Below are 24,091 nucleotides of genomic sequence, written 5' to 3' on the forward strand. Positions count from 1 at the left end.
TTTTTTTTTTTTTTTTTTTTTTTTTTTAGTCTTCTCTTCTTTCATGATGGCCTTTAAATTTTATTTTTAGTTGGAGAAAGTATATGATGCCCAAAATGAAGAGGATGATATGGTAGAAATGGAGGAAGAAAGACTTAGAATGAGGGAACATGTAATGAGTGAGGTATGTTTTAAAAGTTTAAGAGTGTATATGTTGTTTCTTTGGATTATTAAAGTTTTTTGCAATAAATATTCCCATAAAATGAAAAAGATAGAAAGTAGGTATTTAATTGGATTTTGCATTTTTTTTCAGAATATTATGCTAGATTCCCTAAGTTTAAATAACATAATTTGAAACTATTTTTAAAAGATTAAGATGCTATTGCATATGAACTATAAAATCTTTTTTTCTTTTCTTTTCTTTTTTTTTAGTAGTATGAAACAATGAAGCTCAACATTTGGCATTTTAAAAACCTACATTAGCTTTTACAGGTTGACCATCCTCAATTCAAAAATCCAAAATAAAGATTGCTTCAGAATTCAAAACTTTTTGAGCACTGATAAGATTCCATAAATGGGAATTTCATACCATGAAACTTTGTTTCTTGTGCCAAATTATTATTATTATTATTTTTTAAATTTTTATTGTTGGTTCAAAACATTACATAGTTCTTGATATATCATATTTCACATTTTGATTCAAGTGGGTTATGAACTCCCATTTTTACCCCGTATACAGGTTGCAGAATCACATCGGTTACACACCCACTGATTTACATATTGCCATACTAGTGTCTGTGGTATTCTGCTGCCTTTCCTATCCTCTACTATCCCCCCTCCCCTCCCCTCCCCTGTACCAAATTATTTGCAAAATTGTATAAAATTACCTCAGGCTGTGTATAAGGTATATATGAGACATAAATGAATTTTATGTTTAGACTTGGGTCCCATCCCCAAGATATTTCATTATGTATGTGCAAATATTCCAAAATTCAAAGAAATCCAATATCCCAAACACTTCTGATCCCAAGCATTTTGGATAAGGAATACTCAACCTATACTAAGAAAAATCACAAAATACCAACACATTAATGGCTTGCAATAACAAATATTTATTTCTTGTTAATATTATTAAGCTTTAAAGGTTAATGTCAGATAGGTATGGCAGGGTTAGGCTGGCTTGGCCAAATCTGGCCCAGCTAGGCTTGGCTCTACATGTCTTATCATTTCTAGGCTACAGGAATGGTCTCTATCTGGGTCTTACCTGGATCATAAGAAACTCCAAGTCAAACTCTGTATTACTTAAGACTTATGTTTATCTAGGGTAAACCTCACATTTACTTACTATAGCCCCTTGACTAAAGCATATCTGGGTAAAGTCCCCAGTCAGTGAGAAGTGGATGTATACCTCTTACAGGATGGTTCAGCAAGTCATGTGCCACTGGGCGGAGGTGTATAATCCTATTACAGGAGGGAGCAATAGCTGGGAACAATAGCCCAAACCAACCAGGGTCTTAAAATTTTAATTTCTGTCCTTTCAAAGCAACTAGACATATTTTTTAAAAATATATTTTTAGTTATAGATGGACACAATACCTTTACTTTATTTATTCATTTTTTACGTGGTGCTAAGAATCTAACCCAGTGCCTCACATGTGCCAGGCAAGCATTTTACCACTGACCCTCAACCCCGGCTCCAACTAGATATTTTAAATTTGCCTGTTCAGTGAGCTTCTTCCCCCTCCAAATTAGGTGTCCAGACTATGATGCATGCTTCTTATTAAATAGATGGTGGATGAGGCCCTTTGCAAATAGAATGCTGATTACCTAAGTACATCACTTGTAATAACTACTAAGTTCATAGCCCTGTTTTTTTCTACTATATTGGGATAGTGGACCGTGGCTGGAGATTAATATGGAAACATGTTAACTTCAGTCTTCCAAGCACAGATTGCTAGCAGGCCCTCTGCTGGCAGTTGTATATTCCCCCTGAACATCCACATCCCCACAATCACAGTCTGACAGTTTCGAATATTCTTCCCTCTCCTTATACCTTCAAAGACACTTCCCTTTCCTCCTTCTCCCCTCCCACTCCTCTCATTTTACTGAGAAAATAAAAGCAATCAAGAGAATTTCTTCATCTTTCCTCTATCAAATCTATCATCCAATTTGCATCTGTATCATTTATTTTGTCTTGTCTTCTGTTAATTGTAGATAAACTTTTGTTTTTCTTTTTTTGGTACTGGGAATTGAACCCAGGGGTGCTATACCACTGAGCTACTTCTTATTTATCTTGATACAGGGTCTCACTAAGTTGCTGAGGCTAGCCTCAAACTTTTGATTTTCTTGCCTCAGCCTCCTTAGTCACTGGGATTAAAGACATGTACCACTGGACCCGACTGTGGATAAATTCCTGCTGTTCCTATGGAAGGCCTTCTCTACCTGTGCACGAGGTCCCATTCAGTATCTCCTCTTGAAGGACTTTGTTCTTGCTGTTATCCTCCTTTCGCTCTTGCATAGTTTTTCCTACTCTATTAGATCATTCTCATTAGGAGACAAACATGACCTAGTATTTTTCAACTTAAAAACAAAACCATACTTGAACTTATTGCTGCATTTCCATTCTTTCCTTCACGGGAAATTGTTCTGTATAGTTGTTTACTCTTCCTGTTTCTGTTATTCCTCACCTTTTGTTTTCTTCACAATCTGTGCTGTAGCCTTCACCATTCCAATGAAATTTCTCTTGTCAGATGACCAATTCAGTTGTCTCATCTTACTTGACTCTTGTATTTGATACAGTTGATGCTTCACTCTTCTTGAAATGCTTTCTTTACCTGGTGTTTTAGTCAGCTTTGTGTCACTGTGACCAAAATACCTGACAAGAACAACTTAGAGGAAGAAAAGTTTATTTGGGTTTCAGAGGTCTCAGTGCATAGATGACTGGCTCCATTGCTCTGGGCCTAAGGTGAGGCAGCACATCATTGAGGAAGGGCCTAATGAAGGAAAATGGCTCAGCTCATGGTGGGGTCAGGAAGCAGAGGGGAGGGAAAAGGAACCACAGGGAAGCTGCATCTTTCCGGAAAAGCCCCCAGTAACCTACTCCAGCCATGCCCCACCTGCCTACAATTACCACCCAGTCAGTCCATTCAAACTAGCATGGACTAAATAGATTACAGCTTTCAAAATCAAATCATTTTACCTATGAGTATTCCTGCATTGAGCTTTTAGGGGGGTACCTCATATCCAAACCATAACCCTTGGCCTTTGGGGAACCACACCTCCTTATACTCACTTGCTCTTTCTTCTCAATTTTCCTTGCTGTCTGTCCCTCTTCTTCCCAAGTTTTAAATGTTGCAGTGCCCTGAGCTGTGTTCTCCTTTCTATCTTCTCTTTCCTTAGATGATAAATGGAGTCCTGTGTCTCTGTGTATGCCCTGGTGAATTCAAAATTATTAATCACCAGTTTTTCCTTTTTCTGTTCTCCAGGCTTATATTTGTTTGACCTTTCCCATTTCATGTTTAATGCACTTCTTCACCATAACCAGGCCTGTTCCTCCCTCAGCCTTATTCATTTCAGTGAATGAATTATGATTTATCTGATTTCTCAAGCTAAGTCATTCTTAATTTCTCTTTCTTCATATCCTGAAGCTAGTCTTCATTGATCTCCCTTTTGAATAAATCTGGAATTTGACCACTTTGTCCCACGTATACTCTCCTGACTGGTGCTGGGATGTAGCTCAGTTGATAGGGTACTGTGTGAGATTCTGGGTTCAATTCCAAGTATTTCTTTTTTTTTTTTATTGGTTGTTCAAAACATTACAAAGCTCTTGACATATCATATTTCATACATTAGATTCAAGTTGGTTATGAACTCCCAATTTTACCCCAAATACAGATTGCAGAATCACATCGGTTACACATCCACATTTTTACATAATGCCCTATTAGTAACTGTTGTATTCTGCTACCTTTCCTATCCTCTCCTGACTGGTGCTGGGATGTAGTTCAGTTGATAGGGTACTGTGTGAGATTCTGGGTTCAATTCCAAGTATTTCTTAAAAAAATAAAGGCAATCTCCTGGCTGGTATCTCAGCTTCTGCATCTTATCTGCAATCACCTACCCACACAGCAGTACAGATGGCAGAGTAATCTCTTAAAAACATAAATTAGGGTTTGGAATGTAACTCAGTGACAGAGCACTGCACTAGGCCCTGGTTGCATCCCCAGTACCACAAAGGGAGGGGGGGGAAGAAAAGCATAAGTCAGGTCATAGTGTTCTCTTACTCAGAATACTTCAGTGGCTTGCTGTTTCACTTAGAAGGTGAGTCCTGTCTCATGTTGTAATGGTCATGGCATGATTTCACTCACCCTTGCCTTGCTCTCTGATCCCATGTCTCGTGATTTTGTCACACTCTACTGTCTACATTGGTCTTCTTGGTGTTTACCTCTCACCAGGGTTATTCTCATTTTAAGGCATATGAATAGAAGTTTCTTCTTCCTGGAACATTTTGCCTAGATCATCTCCTGGGCTCACTTTTAGCAGATTTATTCTCAAGTGTGCTCAAATGTTCATTCTTTAGAAAGACCTCCATGACCCTCCTAATGAAATATTTGCCCTTTTTTGTGGTGCTTGTCCTGCCCTTCCTCCTTCCAAGAAAAAAACTTGTGATATGGGTATCATATGATGCAGGATTACTAAAGCCCACTGTTTGACTTCAGTGATTGTCACCTGAATATATGAGCTGTTAATAATGAATTGGGATCTTTGTTTCTTGGAAGTACCTCAAATATCAAATGAATTTTCTTGACTGTTATAAAGTTAACCTTTGTAACTGAATTTGCCAGTCTGTATTAGTCATTAAGAGGATTTGGAGAAATAGTCAACTTTAGTTTTAATTTAGTTAGTTGTTTCTTTTTTAGAAAAAATGTTGTGAGTACTTTTTCCCACATTTTAAAATTTGTACCTTATAGTTGTACATTATGATGGATTTGCTGTTATATATTCATATATGCATACAACACACAATAGGGACTACTTTAATTAAACTCTTTTACACATGGCTAAAACAATACTCATTTGGAATGGTGATTTTTCTTGCCCAAGCATTTGATTTTTAGGAGGATTATAGGTGACAGAAGAAGACAGTAGCACTTAACCAGTCAGATTAGCTGACTCAAATGTTTTGATCTTTGGGTATATAGATATCTTGTATGTTAAAGTTTCATTCATACAGGATTGAAAGGTATTTATTTCCTAATTCTATTATAATATTGAGTGTTTTTTTTTCTGTTTTCTGTGGAGGTTAAGGCAGTCCTAATTTTTATATATTATGTAGTAGCCTCCTTTAGAAGATAGTTACTTCTAATAATAGAAGAAAGATGAAATAATATAGAAATATTTATTTTATATTATACATATGTTTTTCTTTAATCAGGTTGATACTAACAAAGACCGACTGGTGACTCTGGAAGAATTTTTGAAAGCTACAGAAAAAAAAGAATTCTTAGAGCCAGATAGCTGGGAGGTAATAGAATCAACTTCAAATAGAAAGTATGGTTCAAGAAAGTCTGCATCAGTTTATTCAACTTTTAACTTTTGTTCCTTGTTTTGTTTGCATGTATAGTCTTACTGTCTTGGTTTTTTTATATAAAATGTCACTATAAAATAACGAACCTGATTCTTGGAAAGCTTGTAGTAATGGATCTGTTATGTATTAGCACATTAAAAATAATTAGAAGTCTTTATAAACATACTTCTTACTAAATATAAAATGATATACATTATTAAAATTTAAAAATATAGATACATTTAAAGAATAAATTAGAAGTTACTAGTAATTCTGTCATTTAAATGTAAACATTTAAATTATGCATTCTATTATGCCAATTTGGAATAGTACACAGCTCATGTATATGTAGCATATATGTAAACAATGTATTATGCTATTCTTAATTTATAGATACACATATATTCACATTTATGTATTTTTTTATTTAAAGAATTTCTTTTTTTATTATTATTAGTTGTTCAAAACATTACATAGCTCTTGAAACATTTATGTATTTTTAAAAATGTTTTTGTTATATAAATGACTATATGTTCATGAAGTACTGCTTTTTATTTGATAATACTTCATGAACATTTTTCATTGTGATTTTCGAAAAACATGATTTAAGAAACAACTAGTTGGGCTGGGTGTGATGGTGCATGCCTATAATTCTAACAGCTCAGGACGATGAGATAGGAGGATTGAAAGTTCAAAGCCAACCTCAGCAACAGGGAGATGCTAAGCAACTCAGTGAGACTCTGTCTCTAAATAAAATACAAAAATAGGACTAAGGATGTGGATTAGTGGTTGAGTGCCCCTGAGTTCAATCCCTGGTACTACCCCCCACAGAAGAAATAACTACTTAACATATGGTTGTTTAGTTACAGCATAATTTATGTAACCATTCCTCCAGGTTTATATGTTTTAGGCAAAATTTAATATTTTACTATAATAAATAATAGTATTATAGTTATCTATTTAATTAAACATTTGTGGGCAAACTGTGATGATTTCCCTGAGATTAATTCCCATGAATAGAACTATTCTCAAGGTTTCTGAAAACTTTTAGTTTCTCAATATATCTTGCCACATTGATTCAGAAAAGTATACCAATTTATAACTATATAAATGTGTATATACACAATTTCAAAAGAATAGTTGGGAGATATCAACCAAAATAAATCAAAGAAAGAATGTTGTGTTTTTTACATAAAAAATAAAAATTGTCATTTAAATTATGTTTTTAATTGTCCAGAAAACAGGGTAGGGTGACTAACTGTTCTGGTTTACCCAGGACTGAGGGGTTTCCCACGATATGGAACTCTTCATTGATAAAACCAGTCAGCTCTAGACAAATTGGAGCTCAAATGACTACATAAGTATATTTTTTCTTATTTCCCATTTTTTTTTACCCAAAATATGTAATATTATAAATGTATTTTTGTACTAATCATAAAATTTTAGAGCTGAATCAGACTTGGTTATTTCTAAGATTATTTTTTCCTCATTTTCTTTTTCTTTTAGACATTGGATCAGCAGCAGTTCTTCACAGAGGAGGAACTAAAAGAGTATGAAAATATTATTGCTTTACAAGAAGATGAACTTAAGAAGAAGGCTGATGAACTTCAGAAACAAAAAGAAGAGCTGCAGCGTCAGCATGATCAGCTTGAAGCTCAGAAGCAGGAATATCATCAGGTGGTATTTTGTGAAAGGATTATGACATTTGAATGAATGCTAGGGATTGGGAGTGTGGTGCAGTGGTAGAGTGCATGCTTGGCATGCATGAAGCCCTGGATTTGATCCCCACCTAGCACAGCCAAATAGCGAAAACAAAACCAAAAATAAGCGGGCATGGTGGCCCATGCCTGTAATGCCAGCAGATTGGGAGGTGGAGGGAGGAGGGTTGCAAGTTCAAAGCCAGCCTGAGCAATTTATCTAGGCCCTAAGCAACTTAGTGAGACCCTATCTCAAAATAAAAAGAATAAAAATAAAAAAGGCTGGGCCACCATACCTGGCCCTTAAACTTTTTTTTTTTTTTCCTGTGGTGCTGGCCACTGAACCCAGGGCCTTGTGCATATGAGGCAAGCACTCAAAGGGAAGGGAGGGGAGGGGAGGAGGCATGGGGGCAGAAAAGATGGTGGAATGAGATGGACATCATTACTCTAGTACATATAGGAGTGCACATATGGTGCGATGCTACATCACGTACAACAAGAGAGATGAAAAGTTGTGCTACAGTTGTGTACAATGAAATGCATTCTGCTGTCATATATACCTAATTTAAATAAGTAAATTAATTAATTAAAAAAAGGCCTGGGGATGTTGCTCAATGGTTAAATGCTACCGGGTTCAAATCCTGATACCAAAACAAAACAAAAAATTGATGTTAGGTGCTGTGCTAAAGCCTGTGTTTTTGTAAGATCCTTTTTCAATGTACTATTAGCTATTGTATTTTAAATTTTAGTATTTAAAAAATTACTTTGTACAATATTAATCTAAATTTTATAGTTTGAAAACAATTTTCAATTAGTTTTTGATGCTTTGTCAAAGGTCACATATATGTAAAAGATCAAATAATTCTTACTTTAAATATTTTCTTTTTCCATTCAACAGGCCATTCAGCAGATGGAACAGAAAAAATTACAACAAGGAATTGCTCCATCAGGAACAACTGGAGAGTTGAAACCACGTATGTAATTTTGTTTATTTTTTAGGAAAATACACCACTATAAATTTCAATCCACATTTATTACAGATAGAGTATAATTTTAGATTTTTAAGATTTATGGTTTTTATATATTTGTAGAAATTGAGAAATTTGCATCACAGAAAAATGAAAGTCCTTCAAAAATTTTATGCATCAGCATTTTTGAAATGCTGTATAATTTGATAACCACATTTATGGTGAAATGATTTATTTCAACATTATTAATAAATTTTTCTAATCAATTATATTGATCTTACCAAAGTATGTGTTTTTAAATTGTAATCTATGATTCACTAAACATATTTTTAAAAAGACTTGTTAAATCTGTAAGTAAATGAATATTCATAATAAAGGAAGATATGTTTAAAATGAGAGCATATTTCTTTTGAACAGACATTTAAAGTTCCGAAGTCCACCAGAACTTGGAAGAAACCTGTTAACATCTGTTTCATCTTTTTACCTCCTTTCCTTGTTCTCCGCTCAATAAATATTTTAAAGCATATTCAGAATAAAGGAAGATATCTTTAAAACAGGAACACATGTTTTTGGACACAGACATTTAAGAATAAATCTACCATAACAAGGAAGAAAACACATTCATCATACCTCCCTTGTCTTCCCCTTGTTCTCCTTTAGTTTTTAAGTGGCCTCATGCCAGAATTTAATGAAAATATTATTAAGTGAGAAAGGTCTGTCTACTGCTTTGAAAATAAATAGTTCTCACTTACTCATAAAGATAGATATTCTTTTATGGGTGCTTATTATCCCTTCTTTCAATAAATGTCTTTTTGATATTATAAATTATTGTGAAAAGACCATACTATTCTCCAGAGTTTCCTGATAACTTTTGCCTATTTTTAGCAAAAACTGCTGGAAATTCTTAAAATGAATAGCTTTTTCTACGAATTCAGGTTAGTTTTCATTTGTATTTTTTCTGTATACTTTATCATTTAAGATTAGGTTCTGTTACTTATAACAGAAAACCAAAGATTATAGTGTTTTAAACTAAATAGAATTTCCCACCCCTTACATAGAAGAAATCTAGAAGTAGGTGGTTCTGAAGTTCCTGTCTTCCTCAGTGTGTGCTTTTTATCCTCAAGCTACCTCCGCTTTCACTGAGATTGCTGTTGGAGTCTGTGGGGAAGGGCAAGGAAAGACTTTCCTCAGTTGAATCAGCTTGAGGCAATTTTCTACAACCAGCAGCACTTAAATTTACATCTCATTGGCTAGAACTAAGTCACATAGCCAAACCTAGCTGGGGAGGCTGAAAAGTCCACACAGTAATGTGACTAACTGAAAGTTAGGGTTTTACTAAGAAGAAGGAAGGAGGAAGTGTTTGGTAGACAACTTATAGTTTTAACCTGAATCAGTCTAGCTACTGAAGACTCTCTATATATTCTTTTTCTGAGACAGAAAACACTCCTCCCATCCCAAAGAGAAACCACCAGAAATCTACTCCATCATTACATATTGGTTCTAAGACCATCATAGCTGGGTGTTTCCCCTTTCTTCAGGTTAGGTTATGGCTCCTTGAGTTATGACCACCTACTAACTGAAGGGCAAGTTTACTGCCCCCAAAGCACCACATACATAATGCATAGGTGTAGGGAAATAGCAAAACAAACAAACAAACAAACAAATAAACTAGCTTTTAGAAAAAGAAAGAATTGGAAATATAATGGACACTGATCCCTAGCAATTAAAAAGTACTGTTTGGCAAAAATAGTAATGTCTGCTGTGATCATGGATATATTCCTTATTTTGCCCTTCAGGTAACCCCAGTTCACTTTTCTGAGAGGAAGTCCCTTATTTAATGTCCTCAAGTCCTTGGCTTTACCCTATAGGAGGCTTTTATTGACCATTAATTTTCAGGGACATGTCTGCATGGGAATTGGAAACTGGAAGGTTTTAGAAATTCACTTCCTACTATTATGGGCTTGGAGGTGCCAGGATCGTTTTAGATAGTTAATAGCTACAGGCTGTTGCAAGCTAGGTTTGGTTGTTATTTGTTATTTTGATTTTTTTGCCAAATAGTTCTCCCCAAACTTAAGAAGTTTCTGGGTATTTTTTCCCCCTTCAGTTATTTCCATGAGTAACCACAATCAAAGACATTTTTAACTTAGTTAAAAGACGGTTTTTAAGAAAGAACCTCTTTATTTACTTGCTGGCTTCTGTGCTCTTTCCATCCCTTCGGTCTTAAACAAATGATACCTACTTGAGACCCTTTCAGACTATAGTCTTGGATGGGATGGCAGCAGTCTTAATTTGATCTTTTCTCTGAGAATAGCTTCTATTACTAGGTAGAAAAAAATTTTTTTTTCTCAGTCTTGGGGATTGAATCCAAGGACACTCTACCACTGAATTAACCCTTGGCCCTTTTTATTTTTGATTTTGACATAGGGTCTCCGTAGGTTGCACTGGCAGGACTCAAACTTATGATCCTCTTGCCTCAGCCTCCTGAATAGCTGGGATTATAGGCACATACCTGGCTGGCAGAAAATTCTTAAGAGAAGGTTCTTGAAAAATGTTAGCAGCTTCCTCAGAGCCTTTACTGATATAACGGTTTCAGTTGGAGTGCAGTAGTAGCTGACTTTTTCAATTCAAAGAGACATAGATTTGGGGCTTTCTCAATTGATATTGTAGGCAGAGAGAAGTTCCTTCAGCAAAGCTGTCTTGCCTTGTATCTGCAGACTTGTGAATCTTAGCCTGAGTTGCATTTATCTTGTATGCTTGGCCAGAAGCAGTCAGCACATGATAGCCTTCTGAAGTCCTACCACTACTTTGTCAGATACCTTAACCTTGGTTGGCAGGAGGTCTCATTGCCCAAAGTCCTATTTCCTCAACTATGCCATTCCCCACCTTCTGACTTTTTTTTTTTGGTGCTGGGGATCAAATCAACTGAGCTATGAACTCCGTGCCAACCCCATATTTAAGGTGCTTTTACTTGCTGCACTTTACTTTTAATTTTTATTACCAAATTTTTAATACCAAATCCTGTCTTTGTCAAGATTCTTGGTTGTAGTTAGTTGGATCTTCCTTCAGAAGATTATTCTGTATCTTTAAACAGAGGGTATTGATTAAGGAGTGTAGATCGCTCACAGAATCTTTGGGAGATTCTCAGATATCTTCTGAAGATACAAACCTAGGCTGGACTTCTAGAAACTACGTCACAAGAGTGTACCTTCAAAGGAGCTGCTGACTTTGGAACAGTCAAGAAGCTGCTTGCCAGATCAGGAAGCCACTTGCTGGGTTAGAACATTGTGAATAGTTGCCAACTCCAGAACCACACGACCTCTGCCATGCTCTGTGCCGGGAAAACGGATACCTCCTGTTCTGCTTCTCTCTCCATGTAACTCTGTTCAGAGGAAAACCTCAAGTGAGTGCTCCTGATTGATTGCACCAATTGTATCTGGAACCCTCTCTATAAGGGAGTCTGGGAATTAACAGTGTTTGACTTTCCTACCTCTGTGTTACGAGAATGCATGTTAAAAGCAGGTTGAGCCAATCCACTCTAGAGCCTTATGATTTTTACATTGTTTTTCTTAACATTAATCATTTTTAAAAATTATTAGTCCTCATTTTAAGTATTTTAAAATAATCATTAATTCTGCTCGAAACATACCATAGACTTTCTTCCCCTTAAATCATCGATCTTAAAATTAAATATAGCAATTTAGAAAAGTTCTTTATATACTGGCTATAAAGCACACATACATACAGAAACTACTCAACATAGTAATAGCCTCTGTTTCTTTAAAGATGGAGCAGAATTTCTATCTCTATTGTTTAAATTGTGGGCAATGTAGAAAGATGGTTTGAAACAATCTTTTATAGATGATTTCTGTGACTAGTGATATGATTGGTATTATCTTGGTAAACTTCTTTAGATGGTGAACTGGGGTTAAAGTGGAAAATAATTGAAAGAGAACTTTCTTTTGATGATTTTTGACATGAGAATAATGAATGGATATTAATGTAGACATATCATTATCATAGGTAGTTAGCTAATGATGAGCAGGAATAGAAGAAACCAAAGGGGACATCTGTAAAAAGACTCCTGACTGATGATTGACTCAGAGGACTTAATAGCCGTCATGTGATGCCATAAGGACATAATTCATACCTGTTTCACCCCTTTTGTGTGAGGGGGCTATAGAAGAAATCCATCTAAGGAAGATGGGAAGACTACTCAGAGTCACTGAATAGTACCATTGACTATGCCCTTTCCCCATATTCCACAAAAGGACATGTCACACTCCTCCGTAGATTGATGAGCACACATCATGTTCCTAGGATTGGGCATGCACCTGCAAGCTGCTCCAAGAGTCAGCTGACCTTTATAAAAACTTCACCCATGGTGCTAGGCCAGAGAGAGGTACTCCAGTACATAGATCTTTGCCCTCAATTTTTACACAGTGCAGCATATGACTTCCCCCTAATGGACAGCAGCTGAACAAGGAACCAGCCTAAAGAAGTGTGCTTACTGCCACTCCAAGGTTTCACATCACTGCACCATATCCTAACAAAAGCCTACAGCCTAACCATTGCTGTGCATTTCTGTCCCTAGCCAGTCTGCCCACCCCTCTTTCTAGGGTATCTCACTTTCTCTTGTCTTTACCTCACCTTGCAATAAACTTGCTCTAATTACCATCCCTGCCTTGTTGTACTTGTTTCTGTGCCAGGCCAATTTTCCTAATCATAGGTATTATACCTGAGGACCCAGGGTCACTCTACAGTTGACTTTCAGCCTCTGGTAACAACATCTCATGGTTTCCAGCAAATTATCATAATTTATATTATTCAAAAAAGAATTGTGAAACCTAAAATTACTTATGGACTAAAGTAATTCCATTTCCGGGCATTTATGACTGAATGTTACTTCTGAGAAAATTGCAAATATTATTCTTTATAGTTAATAGAAAATATTGGAGAAAAAAAGTATTGGGGCTAAATTTAATTTATGACATTCTATTTATTTCTTTAGATGTTAAATAGCTTTGGCTTAGCTAACTAAGTGGTATGTATTAGTAATTTTGAGTTTTATGTATGAATTTTCCTGAAACATAAATTTTATAGTACCCTTAGGTATATATTATTAAATTTGATTTTAGACAGGTGCAGTGACTCTACCTGTTCCAGTCATTTGGAAGAGAAAGTGAGGTAGGAGGATTTTTTGAGTCTAGGAGTTTGAAGCCAGATTGGGCAACATACCAAGACTCCATCTCAAAAAAGAAAAGAGCTGGGTGCAGTTGAAGCATACCTTTAATCCCAGCGATTTGGGAGGTTGGGGCAGGAGGATCACAAGTTCAAGGCCATCCTCAGCAACTCAGTGAGACCCTATTTCAAAACAAAAAAAGGATGGGGGATATAGCTTAATGGTAAAGTGCCTCTGGGTTCAATCTACAGTACTCCCCCTCCCCCCGCCAAAAAAAAAAAAAAAGAAAAATTTGATTTTAAAAAAGATCATTATTCCTTAGACTTATTTATTTATTTATTTTTAGTGTTGGGGATGGAACCCAGGGCCTTATGCATGCTAGGCAAATACTCTATCACTGAGCCACATCCCCACGTAAAAACTTTTTACTTTCTATGTGAAATAAGCCAGTCCCAAAAAAGAAAGGCCAAATGTTCTCTCTGATATGTGGACACTAATCCACAAGAAGGGAAAATAGGGAAGGGAAGAATAGAAGTCCATTGGATTAGACAAAGGCAAACAAAGGGAAGGGAGTGGAGAGGGGAATAGGAAAGACAGTAGAATTAACTGGAACATAAATTTCCTGTCCTTATATTTTAACACACAACCAGGGTAACTCTGCGTCATGTACAACCATAAGAATAGATCCTAATTAGAATTTGTTAAACTATGTATATATAATACGCCAAAATATACTTTACTGTCATGTATATCTAAAAAGAACAAATTAAAAAATTAAAAAAAAAGCAGTGGTTAAAAAAAGTTCCTTTGAGACATGGCCATATATTTTTTAACCAAGATTTGCTTACAACAGCATTATTTTTATGATAATGAACAGATTTATATTGCCATAAGCCTAAGTGCAAATCTTTTTTCACATATAAGAGAGTGTTAGTATTTTATGATAATGTGATTTTAAGAAGTCTGTTTTTTTTTTAGGGCAAATTTTTGAGAAGCCCAGTTTGGTTAGTACATAAATTTTAATCTTTATCTTATAGCTGTGAGGTACAATCAAGAAGAAATTTAAAAAGAACCAGAATTAGATGATGAAATTCATCATGTTCATGCAACAATTTTATCCCCTGAAGAAACTGCTGAAGAAGTCTACCTTCACCCTTTAACCACTGGTGCCTCAACTAAATACTTTTTAAATTCACAGATTTTGTTGAAATTGGTTAACTGAGGTATTAAAATGCAAAGTTTGCTTTTTCCTTCCTTGTGGATGATATAATCGAGACAGCAATGAGAACCTGCTTTCTGAGATGTGGTATTTGAAGACAATTCGATCCTATTTTTGCTTTTCTTTTTTAAAAAACAAAATATTATTAATAGAATCCAAATCTTTCCTTACCCACTTTTAAAATTATTATTATTTTTAATTTTTATTTTTTAGTTGTTGATAGACCTTTTTTTTTTTATTTATATGTGGTGCTGAGAATCGAACCCAGTGCCTCACACATGTTAGGCAAGTATACCACTGCTGAGCCACAGCCCCAGTCCCTTAATTTTATTTTTTAAATGAGTGATTATCTATGAATTCATAAACATTGCTTAGGGAATCCAAGTACTGAGCCAGAACAAGCAGCAATAGCAAATGGCAAAGACACCAGATTGAAAAATCTGGACTTACAGTTCAAGAGCTGCCAACCTGTTTAATGAAATAGCAAAACAAAACCAATGAAGCTTTTGATTTAATTGTAGGAACTTAAGAGTTATTCAAATATTTCCCAGAGAACTACATAGAAGAACAACTGCACTTCATGTTTACAGGTATTTATAATTTTCACAGAGCTCTTAGTAAACATTTTAATTGATGTCAGTCATGTGCCCAAGGAGGATGAATGCCTCAGCTTGGTTATCAGCTAGCTCTTGACTGGGTACTTCTCCCTACATAATCACCCATTTGGTTGCCCTCAAAGCTCTGCATGCCTGTGTAAACAAGTTTTGTTTTGTTATAATCTATTGTACACAATGGGTTTGACTTTTGCTGTGCAAATTTGCTTATCTAATTTTATTTTATCTTTAGTACTAAGTATATTTGCCTGGCCTTTCCAGGTTTATGAATATATATACTCAAAATTAAAGTGTTAAAATATTTATTTTCCAATTCTTAAGATTTTGCTACTCAATCAAATTTTAAAGTAAGTAACAATTTATTTTCTACATGATTTCAAAGTTATAACCTGTCCAAATGATTTAAAAATGAGAGAAAAAAATTCATCTAGTTTTCTTTGCCGTCTCCCATGAAGCATTATAGTTAACATGTTATATTTTTTCTAGTCCATTTTAAATGTTCAGTTTTAGTGATGCCAAAGTATGTGCCTTTGTGTTAAGTTCCTACCCTCACTTTAGAATCCCTATGTGTGGGATATGAAACATACAACCCGGATATCCTGATTTTCTATCATGTCGCTGTATCTATCTTGCTGTTCACTATGACTCTTCAATTGTTACAATGACTTGGGTTTGCTTTACTTCTTACCCTTTCTGTTCTTGGTGGTGTTGCTTTCTAAATATTTTCTTATTCAAGTGGTAATGTATAGATTATTTCTTTTTAAAAACATATTTATCATGTCCTGTAATGTTTTACACATTTTAATGGTAGTATTGAAGCATTTTGCCAAACATCATCATTTAAAACCTCTACCATCTTTGTGTAGTGATTTCTTCTTGTTCTGTAGCATTGAATAGTATATTTTACAAGTTTGTCTTACTTTATTTCTTTGACTAAATCTCAGCTGTAATCCTTTGTGCATTTCTTATTTCTCTTGGTGTTTGTGTGTTTTTATTCTCTTTGAGACTCGTTGTATGTTTCATTGAGATTCAAAGCTGATTTGGGGAGAAAGAAAAGCACCTCTGTAGATAGGTCAGCTTTTTTGAGCTGGCTAGACAAACAGGCAGTTCTTCCTAAGTGGGTTCTGCCCATTGGAGAGCACTTCTCACCCTGCAACAGAATCTCTAACTCATGGTATGCATCTTCAACTCCTCACTCCTCTTTGACAGAGTGAGCCAGCTATGGATAGATATGTAACAGACTGTGATGGATGTCCCTTGCTCAATTCTTTTTTTTTTTTTTTTTGGTACTCTTTTTAATAATAGTTTTAAAAATAAGCAAAAGCCCATCCACTGTAATTTTTATACCCCACCAAATGTTCTCTGTAATATCATTAATAAAGAAAAATGTTTTTTGGTACAGAAAAACCAGGACATGAATTGGGCAATTTCTGATTAGAAAAGAAGTAGCATAGTGTGTTTTTTTCATTTTCTTTTTTCCATATTTTTATTGGTGAGTTATGTTATTCATAATGATGGGATTCAGATTCATTGTTACATATTTGTACATGGACACCATAAGCATAGTGTGTTGTTTCTTCATTACATTTGATGACCCGAGTTTCAATCATGTTCTTTTCCTTCCCAGGCACTCTCCCATTTTCACACCCCCCCACCTTTTTTTTTTTTTTTTGAGACAGAGTCTTACTATGTTGCCCAAACTGGCCTTGAACTCAAGATCCTTCAGCCTTAGCCTCCCTAGAAGGTGGCATTATATGCATGCACCACCACTCCTGGCTTATTTTCCCAGTTTTGTATTAACTTTTCCACTCTTGCATTTCTCATGTACTTTCTTATTATTGGAGAAAGTTTTAAGAGATACAGGATATTATAGCACCATTTTCAGACTTAAAATTTCATAGTAAGCTTCATGGGACTTATCACCAGGGCTTTCAGAGAAATTCTCCTCACAATTCCAAGCCATTCATCTTTTCTCTAAGGGAGTCTGTTTTATTACTAATTAAGATATGGTAACTTTGTTTAAAACAAATTGATTTTTGAAAGATTTATATAAAAGGTAAAAAAGGCTAAATATGTTATTCTAAGGACAACAACTTGAAGTCAGTTAATACCCAGAGCGACTGTTTCATTCTTCTGTGGTGACATAGTTTTATCTGCGCCTCTCCTCCCAGTTCACAGCCTAAGAATTGAAAAACCTGGAGGCTGAAGGTGAAGAAAGAGCCCCTCTTGAGTGAAGGCGGGTCTTCTGAAACCAAGATCTTTTAGTACACATAAAAGTCATAAGCCCTTGTAACTCTAAAAATAGCTTCTGTTCAGTAAATGCTATGTACCAACTTGTATAGCTTCTGATTAAAGATCAATTTTTTGGATGGAATATGTGTATTTATGTGAAAGCTTGTACCTAAAATAGGTTTGAATAGAAGACCATACATTGTCTTTCGAAATTAAAACAGGAAAAAAGATTTTTTTCATTATTGCTTTTCATTTTAATGATGGAAACTAGTGCTGTATAATGCATATTTTTCCAATATTATGCTTTAACACCCATTTAATAAGATGATTTATACATCCCATTTTAAAGTCAGGCTTTTAAATACCTTTTTAATGTGTGTGTGTGTGTGTGTATATATATATAAATAAATTCTTTTTTTTTTTTTTGGTTGTAGATGAACACAATGCCTTTATTTTATTTATTTTTATGTGGTTCTGAGGATTGAACCCAGTGTTTCACACATGCCAGGCAAGTGCTCTACTACTGAGCCACAACCTCAGCCCCTTTTGTTGTTACTAATTTGGGGAAGAATTTTGCAAGTTTTTTCAATTTAAATGTTGAATTAAAAATATAACCTTTTGCTGGGTGTGGTGGCACATGCCTGTAATCCCAGTGACTCAAGAGGCTGAGAATGGTGATTCCAAGTTCAAGGCCAGCGTCACAAACTTAACCAGGCCCTCAGCAATTTAGTGAGACCTTGTTTCAAAATAAAAAAGGTTGGGGATGTAGCTCAGTTGTAAAGTGCCTCTGGGTTACATCCCCAGTACCCAAGAAATTATACACACACACACACACACACACATTTTATAAACGTGGCTGTTAATTTTAAATTTTGAAAAAAAAAATCTACTACCTTGAAGATTAGATGTAATTCTTCTTGGCTTGTTTAGACATTTTAACTTTTTAATATTTCAAGTCAACAATTGGATTTTAATGTGATACAGAATCAGACAGATTTTATACAATTTTTGTTATGTTTGAATTCATTTTATGAATATATTGTAAAAATTATTCCATTTCAGTATTTATTAGAAAGTATTATTCTAGTTATCATTTATATAAGTTCTTTTTAAATTATATTAAATGTAAAATCAAGAAAATATGTAGTATTTGTTGTAATTTTCTGAGGGAAAAAAATTGGCAACATTGAAAAAATGTGTTGCTGGAGATGTAGCTCAGTGTTAGAGCACTTGCCTGAGATGAGGGAGCCCCTTGGTTCAGTCCCCAGCACCACAAAAATAAGAAGATGCCTCTGGGTCTCACAGCGAGAGCCTCTAGCCACCCCTGCTCCCACTCACCTGGCCTTCTGGGTGCTCAAAGGATGTGGAGTAGAGAGAATCAGATATGAAACAACCCTTACAGTGTTAATTTCTGCTTTCTTAAGGACCCAGGGGGGTGTAACAGTAACGTAAAAATAATGTGTTCTTTAATTTGTATCTTAGGACATTTAGACTAAAATAATGTAGGCTTGTTATATCCATTTGTCAAAGTAGGAAATGGAGGCTCAGGAAAGTTGGGTAAGTTCCCTAGTTACAAGGCTAATAAGTGATGGCTGGGAAGTCAGTCAACCAGGGTCCCTACAGCCCTGCCTGAGCACTCCCCATCTCTACCTCAGGCTAGGATGCCTGGGCCTGCTGCCTACCAGATAGAGGGTTGGGTTTGTCCGCAGGCAAAGTTGTCCAGTAATATCATTGCCTCTTGTAAAACCTTGTCTCCATCCCCAACCCCACACCTGGCCTCTGGATCTCTCTGGTCCCCATTGTAACCTCTTCAACCTTGTATTGGCCTCTACTGGTCTGCAAATCCTAGGAATTATCCTAACTTTGCTGGGAGGGGTGAAGGCCCTGGTTTCCTAAGTCCTGCCCATGTGGAAAGTGACTACATTTACTGGCAACCACATTGTGGAGGCCAAGGTGGTATGAGCACGGCTGTGTATGTCTGACAGAGTCAAAGTACTGGATACAGTGCAAAGTGTGCCATTTGTAATGTGCACCCCTCTGTTATCTCCATCCTTATGACCCTACTCTGCCTGCTGGTTTTCCTGGCCAGGACCAAGTGCACTACCTGTGTAGATAAGGATTTCAAGACCCACCTAGTGCTCATCTTTGGGATCAAATTTGTCATCTCTGGGGTCCTGATCCATTACAGCCCCCTGGTGACCAAGGCCCAAAAGTGAGAGCTGGGGACCTCTGCTGCTGTATAGAGGATTGCTGTGCTGTACTTACCCTTCTAGAGAGTCCCAGGGTTCCAACAACTGCCTAGCTGGTTATTTAGCATCTCTCCTGTATTATCCCTCTGGGGAACCCTCTGAGTACCTCACCAAAAATTATATCTGATGTTGGGGGTGGAATGAGGGTTCCATTGGCTAGGGAGACTTGGTCCCGGAATTGAACCCATCAAGAGATGGTGATGTCTGACAACTTTGGGGTTCTGTTTTTTTTTTTTTTTTAATTTTTCTTTTTGGTACCAGGACTTGAACCCAGGGGCACTTAACATCCCCTTTATATATGTGTGTGTGTATGTATTTGTAGGTGGACACCATACCTTTATTCTATTTATTAATATGTGGTGCTGAGGATCAAACCCAGTGTTTCACACATGCTGGGCAAGCACTCTACCATTGAGCGACAACCCTAGCCCAACATCCCCTTTTTTAATATTTTATTTTGAGACAGGGTCTCTCTAAGTTGCTTAGGATCTCACTATGTTGCCGAGAGTGGCTTTGAACTCAGTGATCCTCCTGTCTCGGCCTCTGGGATTACAGGTGTGCGCCCCCACGCCCAGTACTTTTTGCTGTTTTTATGGGAGAGGAGGAGGTGTCTTTTAAAATCTGTTTGATAACTGAAATGAAAATGATCTAGACTTTTACTTGGGCTCTGCTGTTAACATTTCTCATCTTTGAATGATGAAGCCAAAGAGATGATGCTTGAGTGTTTAAATCTTTCTTCACTGTTAGCATACCCATTTTGAGAGCCAACCTGCAGCTCTGGAATCAATGTAGAGGCTGCTTGCTGCTCTGGCCTTTGTGACCACAGATGGTCTGCAAGAGTCCTGCCGCTGCTGGGTGCTTGAGTTTCCTTAGACTTGCAGGGATAGCTATACCCCTTCCTGGTCAGGCTTCTCCTCATCCTCAGAAAGTTTCATGATACATTACCAAAGGACTGTCCACCCCATCTTCTGACCACTGGCTCCTCTATCATTACCACATCTCCTGCCTGAGTCAGGTCCCAACAGTGCCATAAACTCTCCACCCACACCTCCAATCCTGCACACTTTGCCTATGTCTGTCCCACATTCACACTCATGAGGTTTTACTAAATAAAACATGCTTTGTTAATTTGAAAAAAAAAGATAACAATCTGGGATCACACATTGCATTTAGTTGGGTATGTGTTTATTAGTGTGAAGGATGAAAAGTCCAAGCCTATCCAAAAAAGTTGCAATAATATTATAATGAGTTCTAGTATGTCCTGTTCTCATACACTCTCTGAGTAAAATTCTTTTCTATGTTAACTGACAGTGAAGAAAGATATGCATGTACACTAATCTGTATGTACACATATGTATAACGTATAAATATTTCCACGTGTTAGCATCTGTTTCTTGATAAAATTAGTTCTTACTAATGATGTCTCCCAGTACCCTCCATCTGCTTATTTATTTAACTCCTGTATTCATGTACAGCAGTATCTGTTGTTAACCTGAACTGCTGTGAGAAAGTCTTACCAATTAGAGTACTTACTTGCAACTCCTTTAGCCTTTAATCTTACTCAGTTCATTTGCAAAGTTACTTTGTAAGCACCATTCTGCAATCTCCTGCTTCCTATATTTGCAATACAGTTAGGCTCACTTGTCAGTTTGCATTTTTTTCTTGGGATTCTTGGAACTGCTAATTTTTTTTTTAAACTTGCACACCTAAAGGTTCACTCTGCATTATACAGTTCTACAGATTTTGACAAATGCGTCCATCATTATAGTATCATAGAGAATAGGTTCACTACCTTAAATTATTCTATGATTCATCAATTTTTCCCTCCCACTGAGCCCTTGCAACACTGATCTTTTTCGTATCTCTATACTTTTACCATTTCCAGAATATATCTATATCTACTGCTGGAATTTGTTGTTCTTTTCATAATTAGACTGAGGAATCATTCAGTAATCCAGTATGTAGTCTTTTCAGGCTGACTTTGTTCATTCAGCAGTTTATACTTAGGGTTCCTTTTTTTTGTTGTGTCTTTCCTTTTTGGAGGTACTGTGGACTGCATCCAGGGGGTTCCATCACTGAGCTACATCCCCAGTCCTTTTTATTCCTTTGTTTTTGGAGGGGGTGGGATTGAACCACGCTTAGCAGGCATTTTACCACTGAGAAATATCTCCAGCCCCTCCTTTTAATTTTTAAATTTTGACACAGGGTTTCACTAAGTTGCTCAGAGTTATCTTAAACTTGTTATACTCTTGCCTCAGTCTCCTGAGTCCCTGGGATAATAGACATGCACCATGGTGCTTGGTTTCCTTCATTTTTTTTTTTTTTGTCCTTGATTGCTTTGGGTTCCCCCCACCCCAATCCTTGAATGGGAGCAGTATGTGCATTTGTAGTCCCAACTACTCAGGAGGCCAAATCCGTGAGTTTGAGGTCTGTATAGGCCTGTCTGAGCCTAGCAATCCTGTGGAAAGTCAGAAATTGGGAGCATTTTGCCTGGGGGAACACAGGTTAGAGAGGCTGGAGAGAGCTAAGCTCTGCCCAGCTCCTTGAGTCCTGAAGTGCATGGGACAGATGGGGCTGCTACAGCGGGTCAGAAGTTTGGAAGAGGGTGTGATGACATCTTGCTCTTGGCTTGCCCAGCCGTCTGGTCTTGCACCCACTGGGCTCCAAGGCCCACTTGGGTCGGCACTCACTGGGCCCCAGCACCAGTCTGGTCCCTGACTCCATCCCAAGTCCATCATCCACTGATCCCCTGGTCCTGTCAGGTCCAGCACCCAACAGGGGGCCCTCTGGTTCCTCAATCCCCAGTCTCCCAATCTTGCCATAGCTACCAACCTGGTTCAGCATTCAGCACCTGGTCTTGATCCACCTAATATAGAACAGTGCTACATGACAGGCACATAGTTCCCAGCACTCAGTCCTCAGGATGGCCTGGGAGAGAAGTACATGACTGGGAATTTGAAAGGGCAGGGGTGGGGGCTGGATAGATTGAGTTTGGAGACTAAATCATAGACCAGGAGTTGTGGGGTCCACAGATGATGTAAGGGCTAAGATCAGGCTCCTACATCACATGATTGGAACCCAAAGAAGATTCCTGGGATACAGCCTTCCAACATGGACCGACAATTGCTATACCTCTCCCAGGAGCTCCGCCTCCAGGACTAACCTTTCTACCCTAGCAACCCTCACCATCCTGAGGGTAGAGCTACCATCAAACTTCAGACAATACCACCTATAGGCTGAGAGGGGAAGCTGAGAAACTTTTGAACTCCAACAGAAACAACTGTTAATTTTACATTGAGTTTTTTTCTTTTCTTCTTTTTTCTCTCTCATATCTCTACTATTTTTTAAAACTAAATATTTTTCATGCATCAGTTTATTTGCCTGCACTCTAGAACATTCTTAACAAAATATTCCATAAGAATGAAATTTTTTAAAAAAGTAAAAACCAGCAAAGGGAGGAACTGAGAAGTCTGAATAGTATATTACAATTTTGTTGTGTATTCTTTTATTTTTTCTTTTAAATTTTTTTCTTCTCTTACTTTATATTTTTCCTCTCACTTGTCTGTTTCCCTGGATTCTCTTTCTCTCTTTTCTTCTGTTAACAGCCAACCTCTATTGATTTCTCTTTTACTCTTCCTATACTCTTCTATCTTCTCTCCTCTTTCCTCATAAACATCATGTTGTACACTACTTCTGTTCTTTCTTTGTCCATCATTAGAAATTGTAAACCCTTTTGCAGACTTACTGTTGATACTGTAGACAATACTTGAAAACATCATTTCTGTTTATTGCAACAAAACTGTAGACATCTTAATAGAAGCTATTTGGTTTAAGGCTGTATATTGTTTGCATTGGGTGCTGTTAATATTGGTCTCCCCCTTAAAGGCAAGGTACTGGGAACCTTCAGGGACACTGTAAGTCTACAGGGTAGAAACTGTACTGCCTCATATCCAAACTGCTAGACACACAAACAACATGAAAAAACAAGGGAACGAAGAACCCCAAACAAAACAAGATGTTCTAATAATAGAATCCATTGACAACACAGTAGAAGAAATCTCAAAGAAGGAGTTTATAATGTACATAGTTAATCTGATCTGCAATATAAAGGTTGATATAAGAAATGAAATCAGAGATAAATTTCAGGAGGTAAACAATCATATCAATAAAGAGAGATTCTGAAAAGAAATCAAATAGACATCCTTGAAATGAAGGAATCAATAAACCAAATTAAAACTTCAGTGGAAACTATCACCAACAGACTAGACTTGGAAGGCAGAACCTCAGGCAATAAAGATAAAATATATAATCTTGAAAATAAAGTTGACCATGCAGAGAATATTGTAATGGAACTTCCAACAATTATGGAACAACACGAAAAGACTAAA

General features: G+C 36.6%; 1 protein-coding gene, 1 long non-coding RNA gene and 1 pseudogene across 2 annotated transcripts in view; all 3 read left to right on the top strand.

The window, feature by feature from the left end:
* The window catches only part of Nucb2 (nucleobindin 2), a 47,004-nt gene extending 34,120 nt beyond the window's left edge, over positions 1-12,884 (top strand). Inside the window, 5 exon segments of the mRNA XM_048788430.1 lie at positions 69-163; positions 5,414-5,503; positions 7,052-7,222; positions 8,141-8,216; positions 9,836-12,884. Of these exon segments, the coding sequence (XP_048644387.1) occupies positions 69-163; positions 5,414-5,503; positions 7,052-7,222; positions 8,141-8,216; positions 9,836-9,849 (446 nt within the window). The 3' untranslated portion in view covers positions 9,850-12,884.
* An 878-nt stretch (positions 12,885-13,762) lies between these two features.
* Positions 13,763-17,596, top strand: LOC125612072. Its single transcript, XR_007342351.1, has 2 exons — positions 13,763-15,198; positions 17,394-17,596. It is a non-coding gene; the product is annotated as an uncharacterized LOC125612072 (long non-coding RNA).
* A 1,394-nt stretch (positions 17,597-18,990) lies between these two features.
* Positions 18,991-23,023, top strand: LOC125612029 (annotated as a pseudogene).
* The last annotated feature ends 1,068 nt before the right edge of the window (positions 23,024-24,091 follow it).

The sequence above is a fragment of the Marmota marmota genome, unplaced genomic scaffold (assembly GCF_001458135.2).
Source record: "Marmota marmota marmota unplaced genomic scaffold, marMar, whole genome shotgun sequence".
Lineage (NCBI taxonomy): Eukaryota > Metazoa > Chordata > Mammalia > Rodentia > Sciuridae > Marmota > Marmota marmota.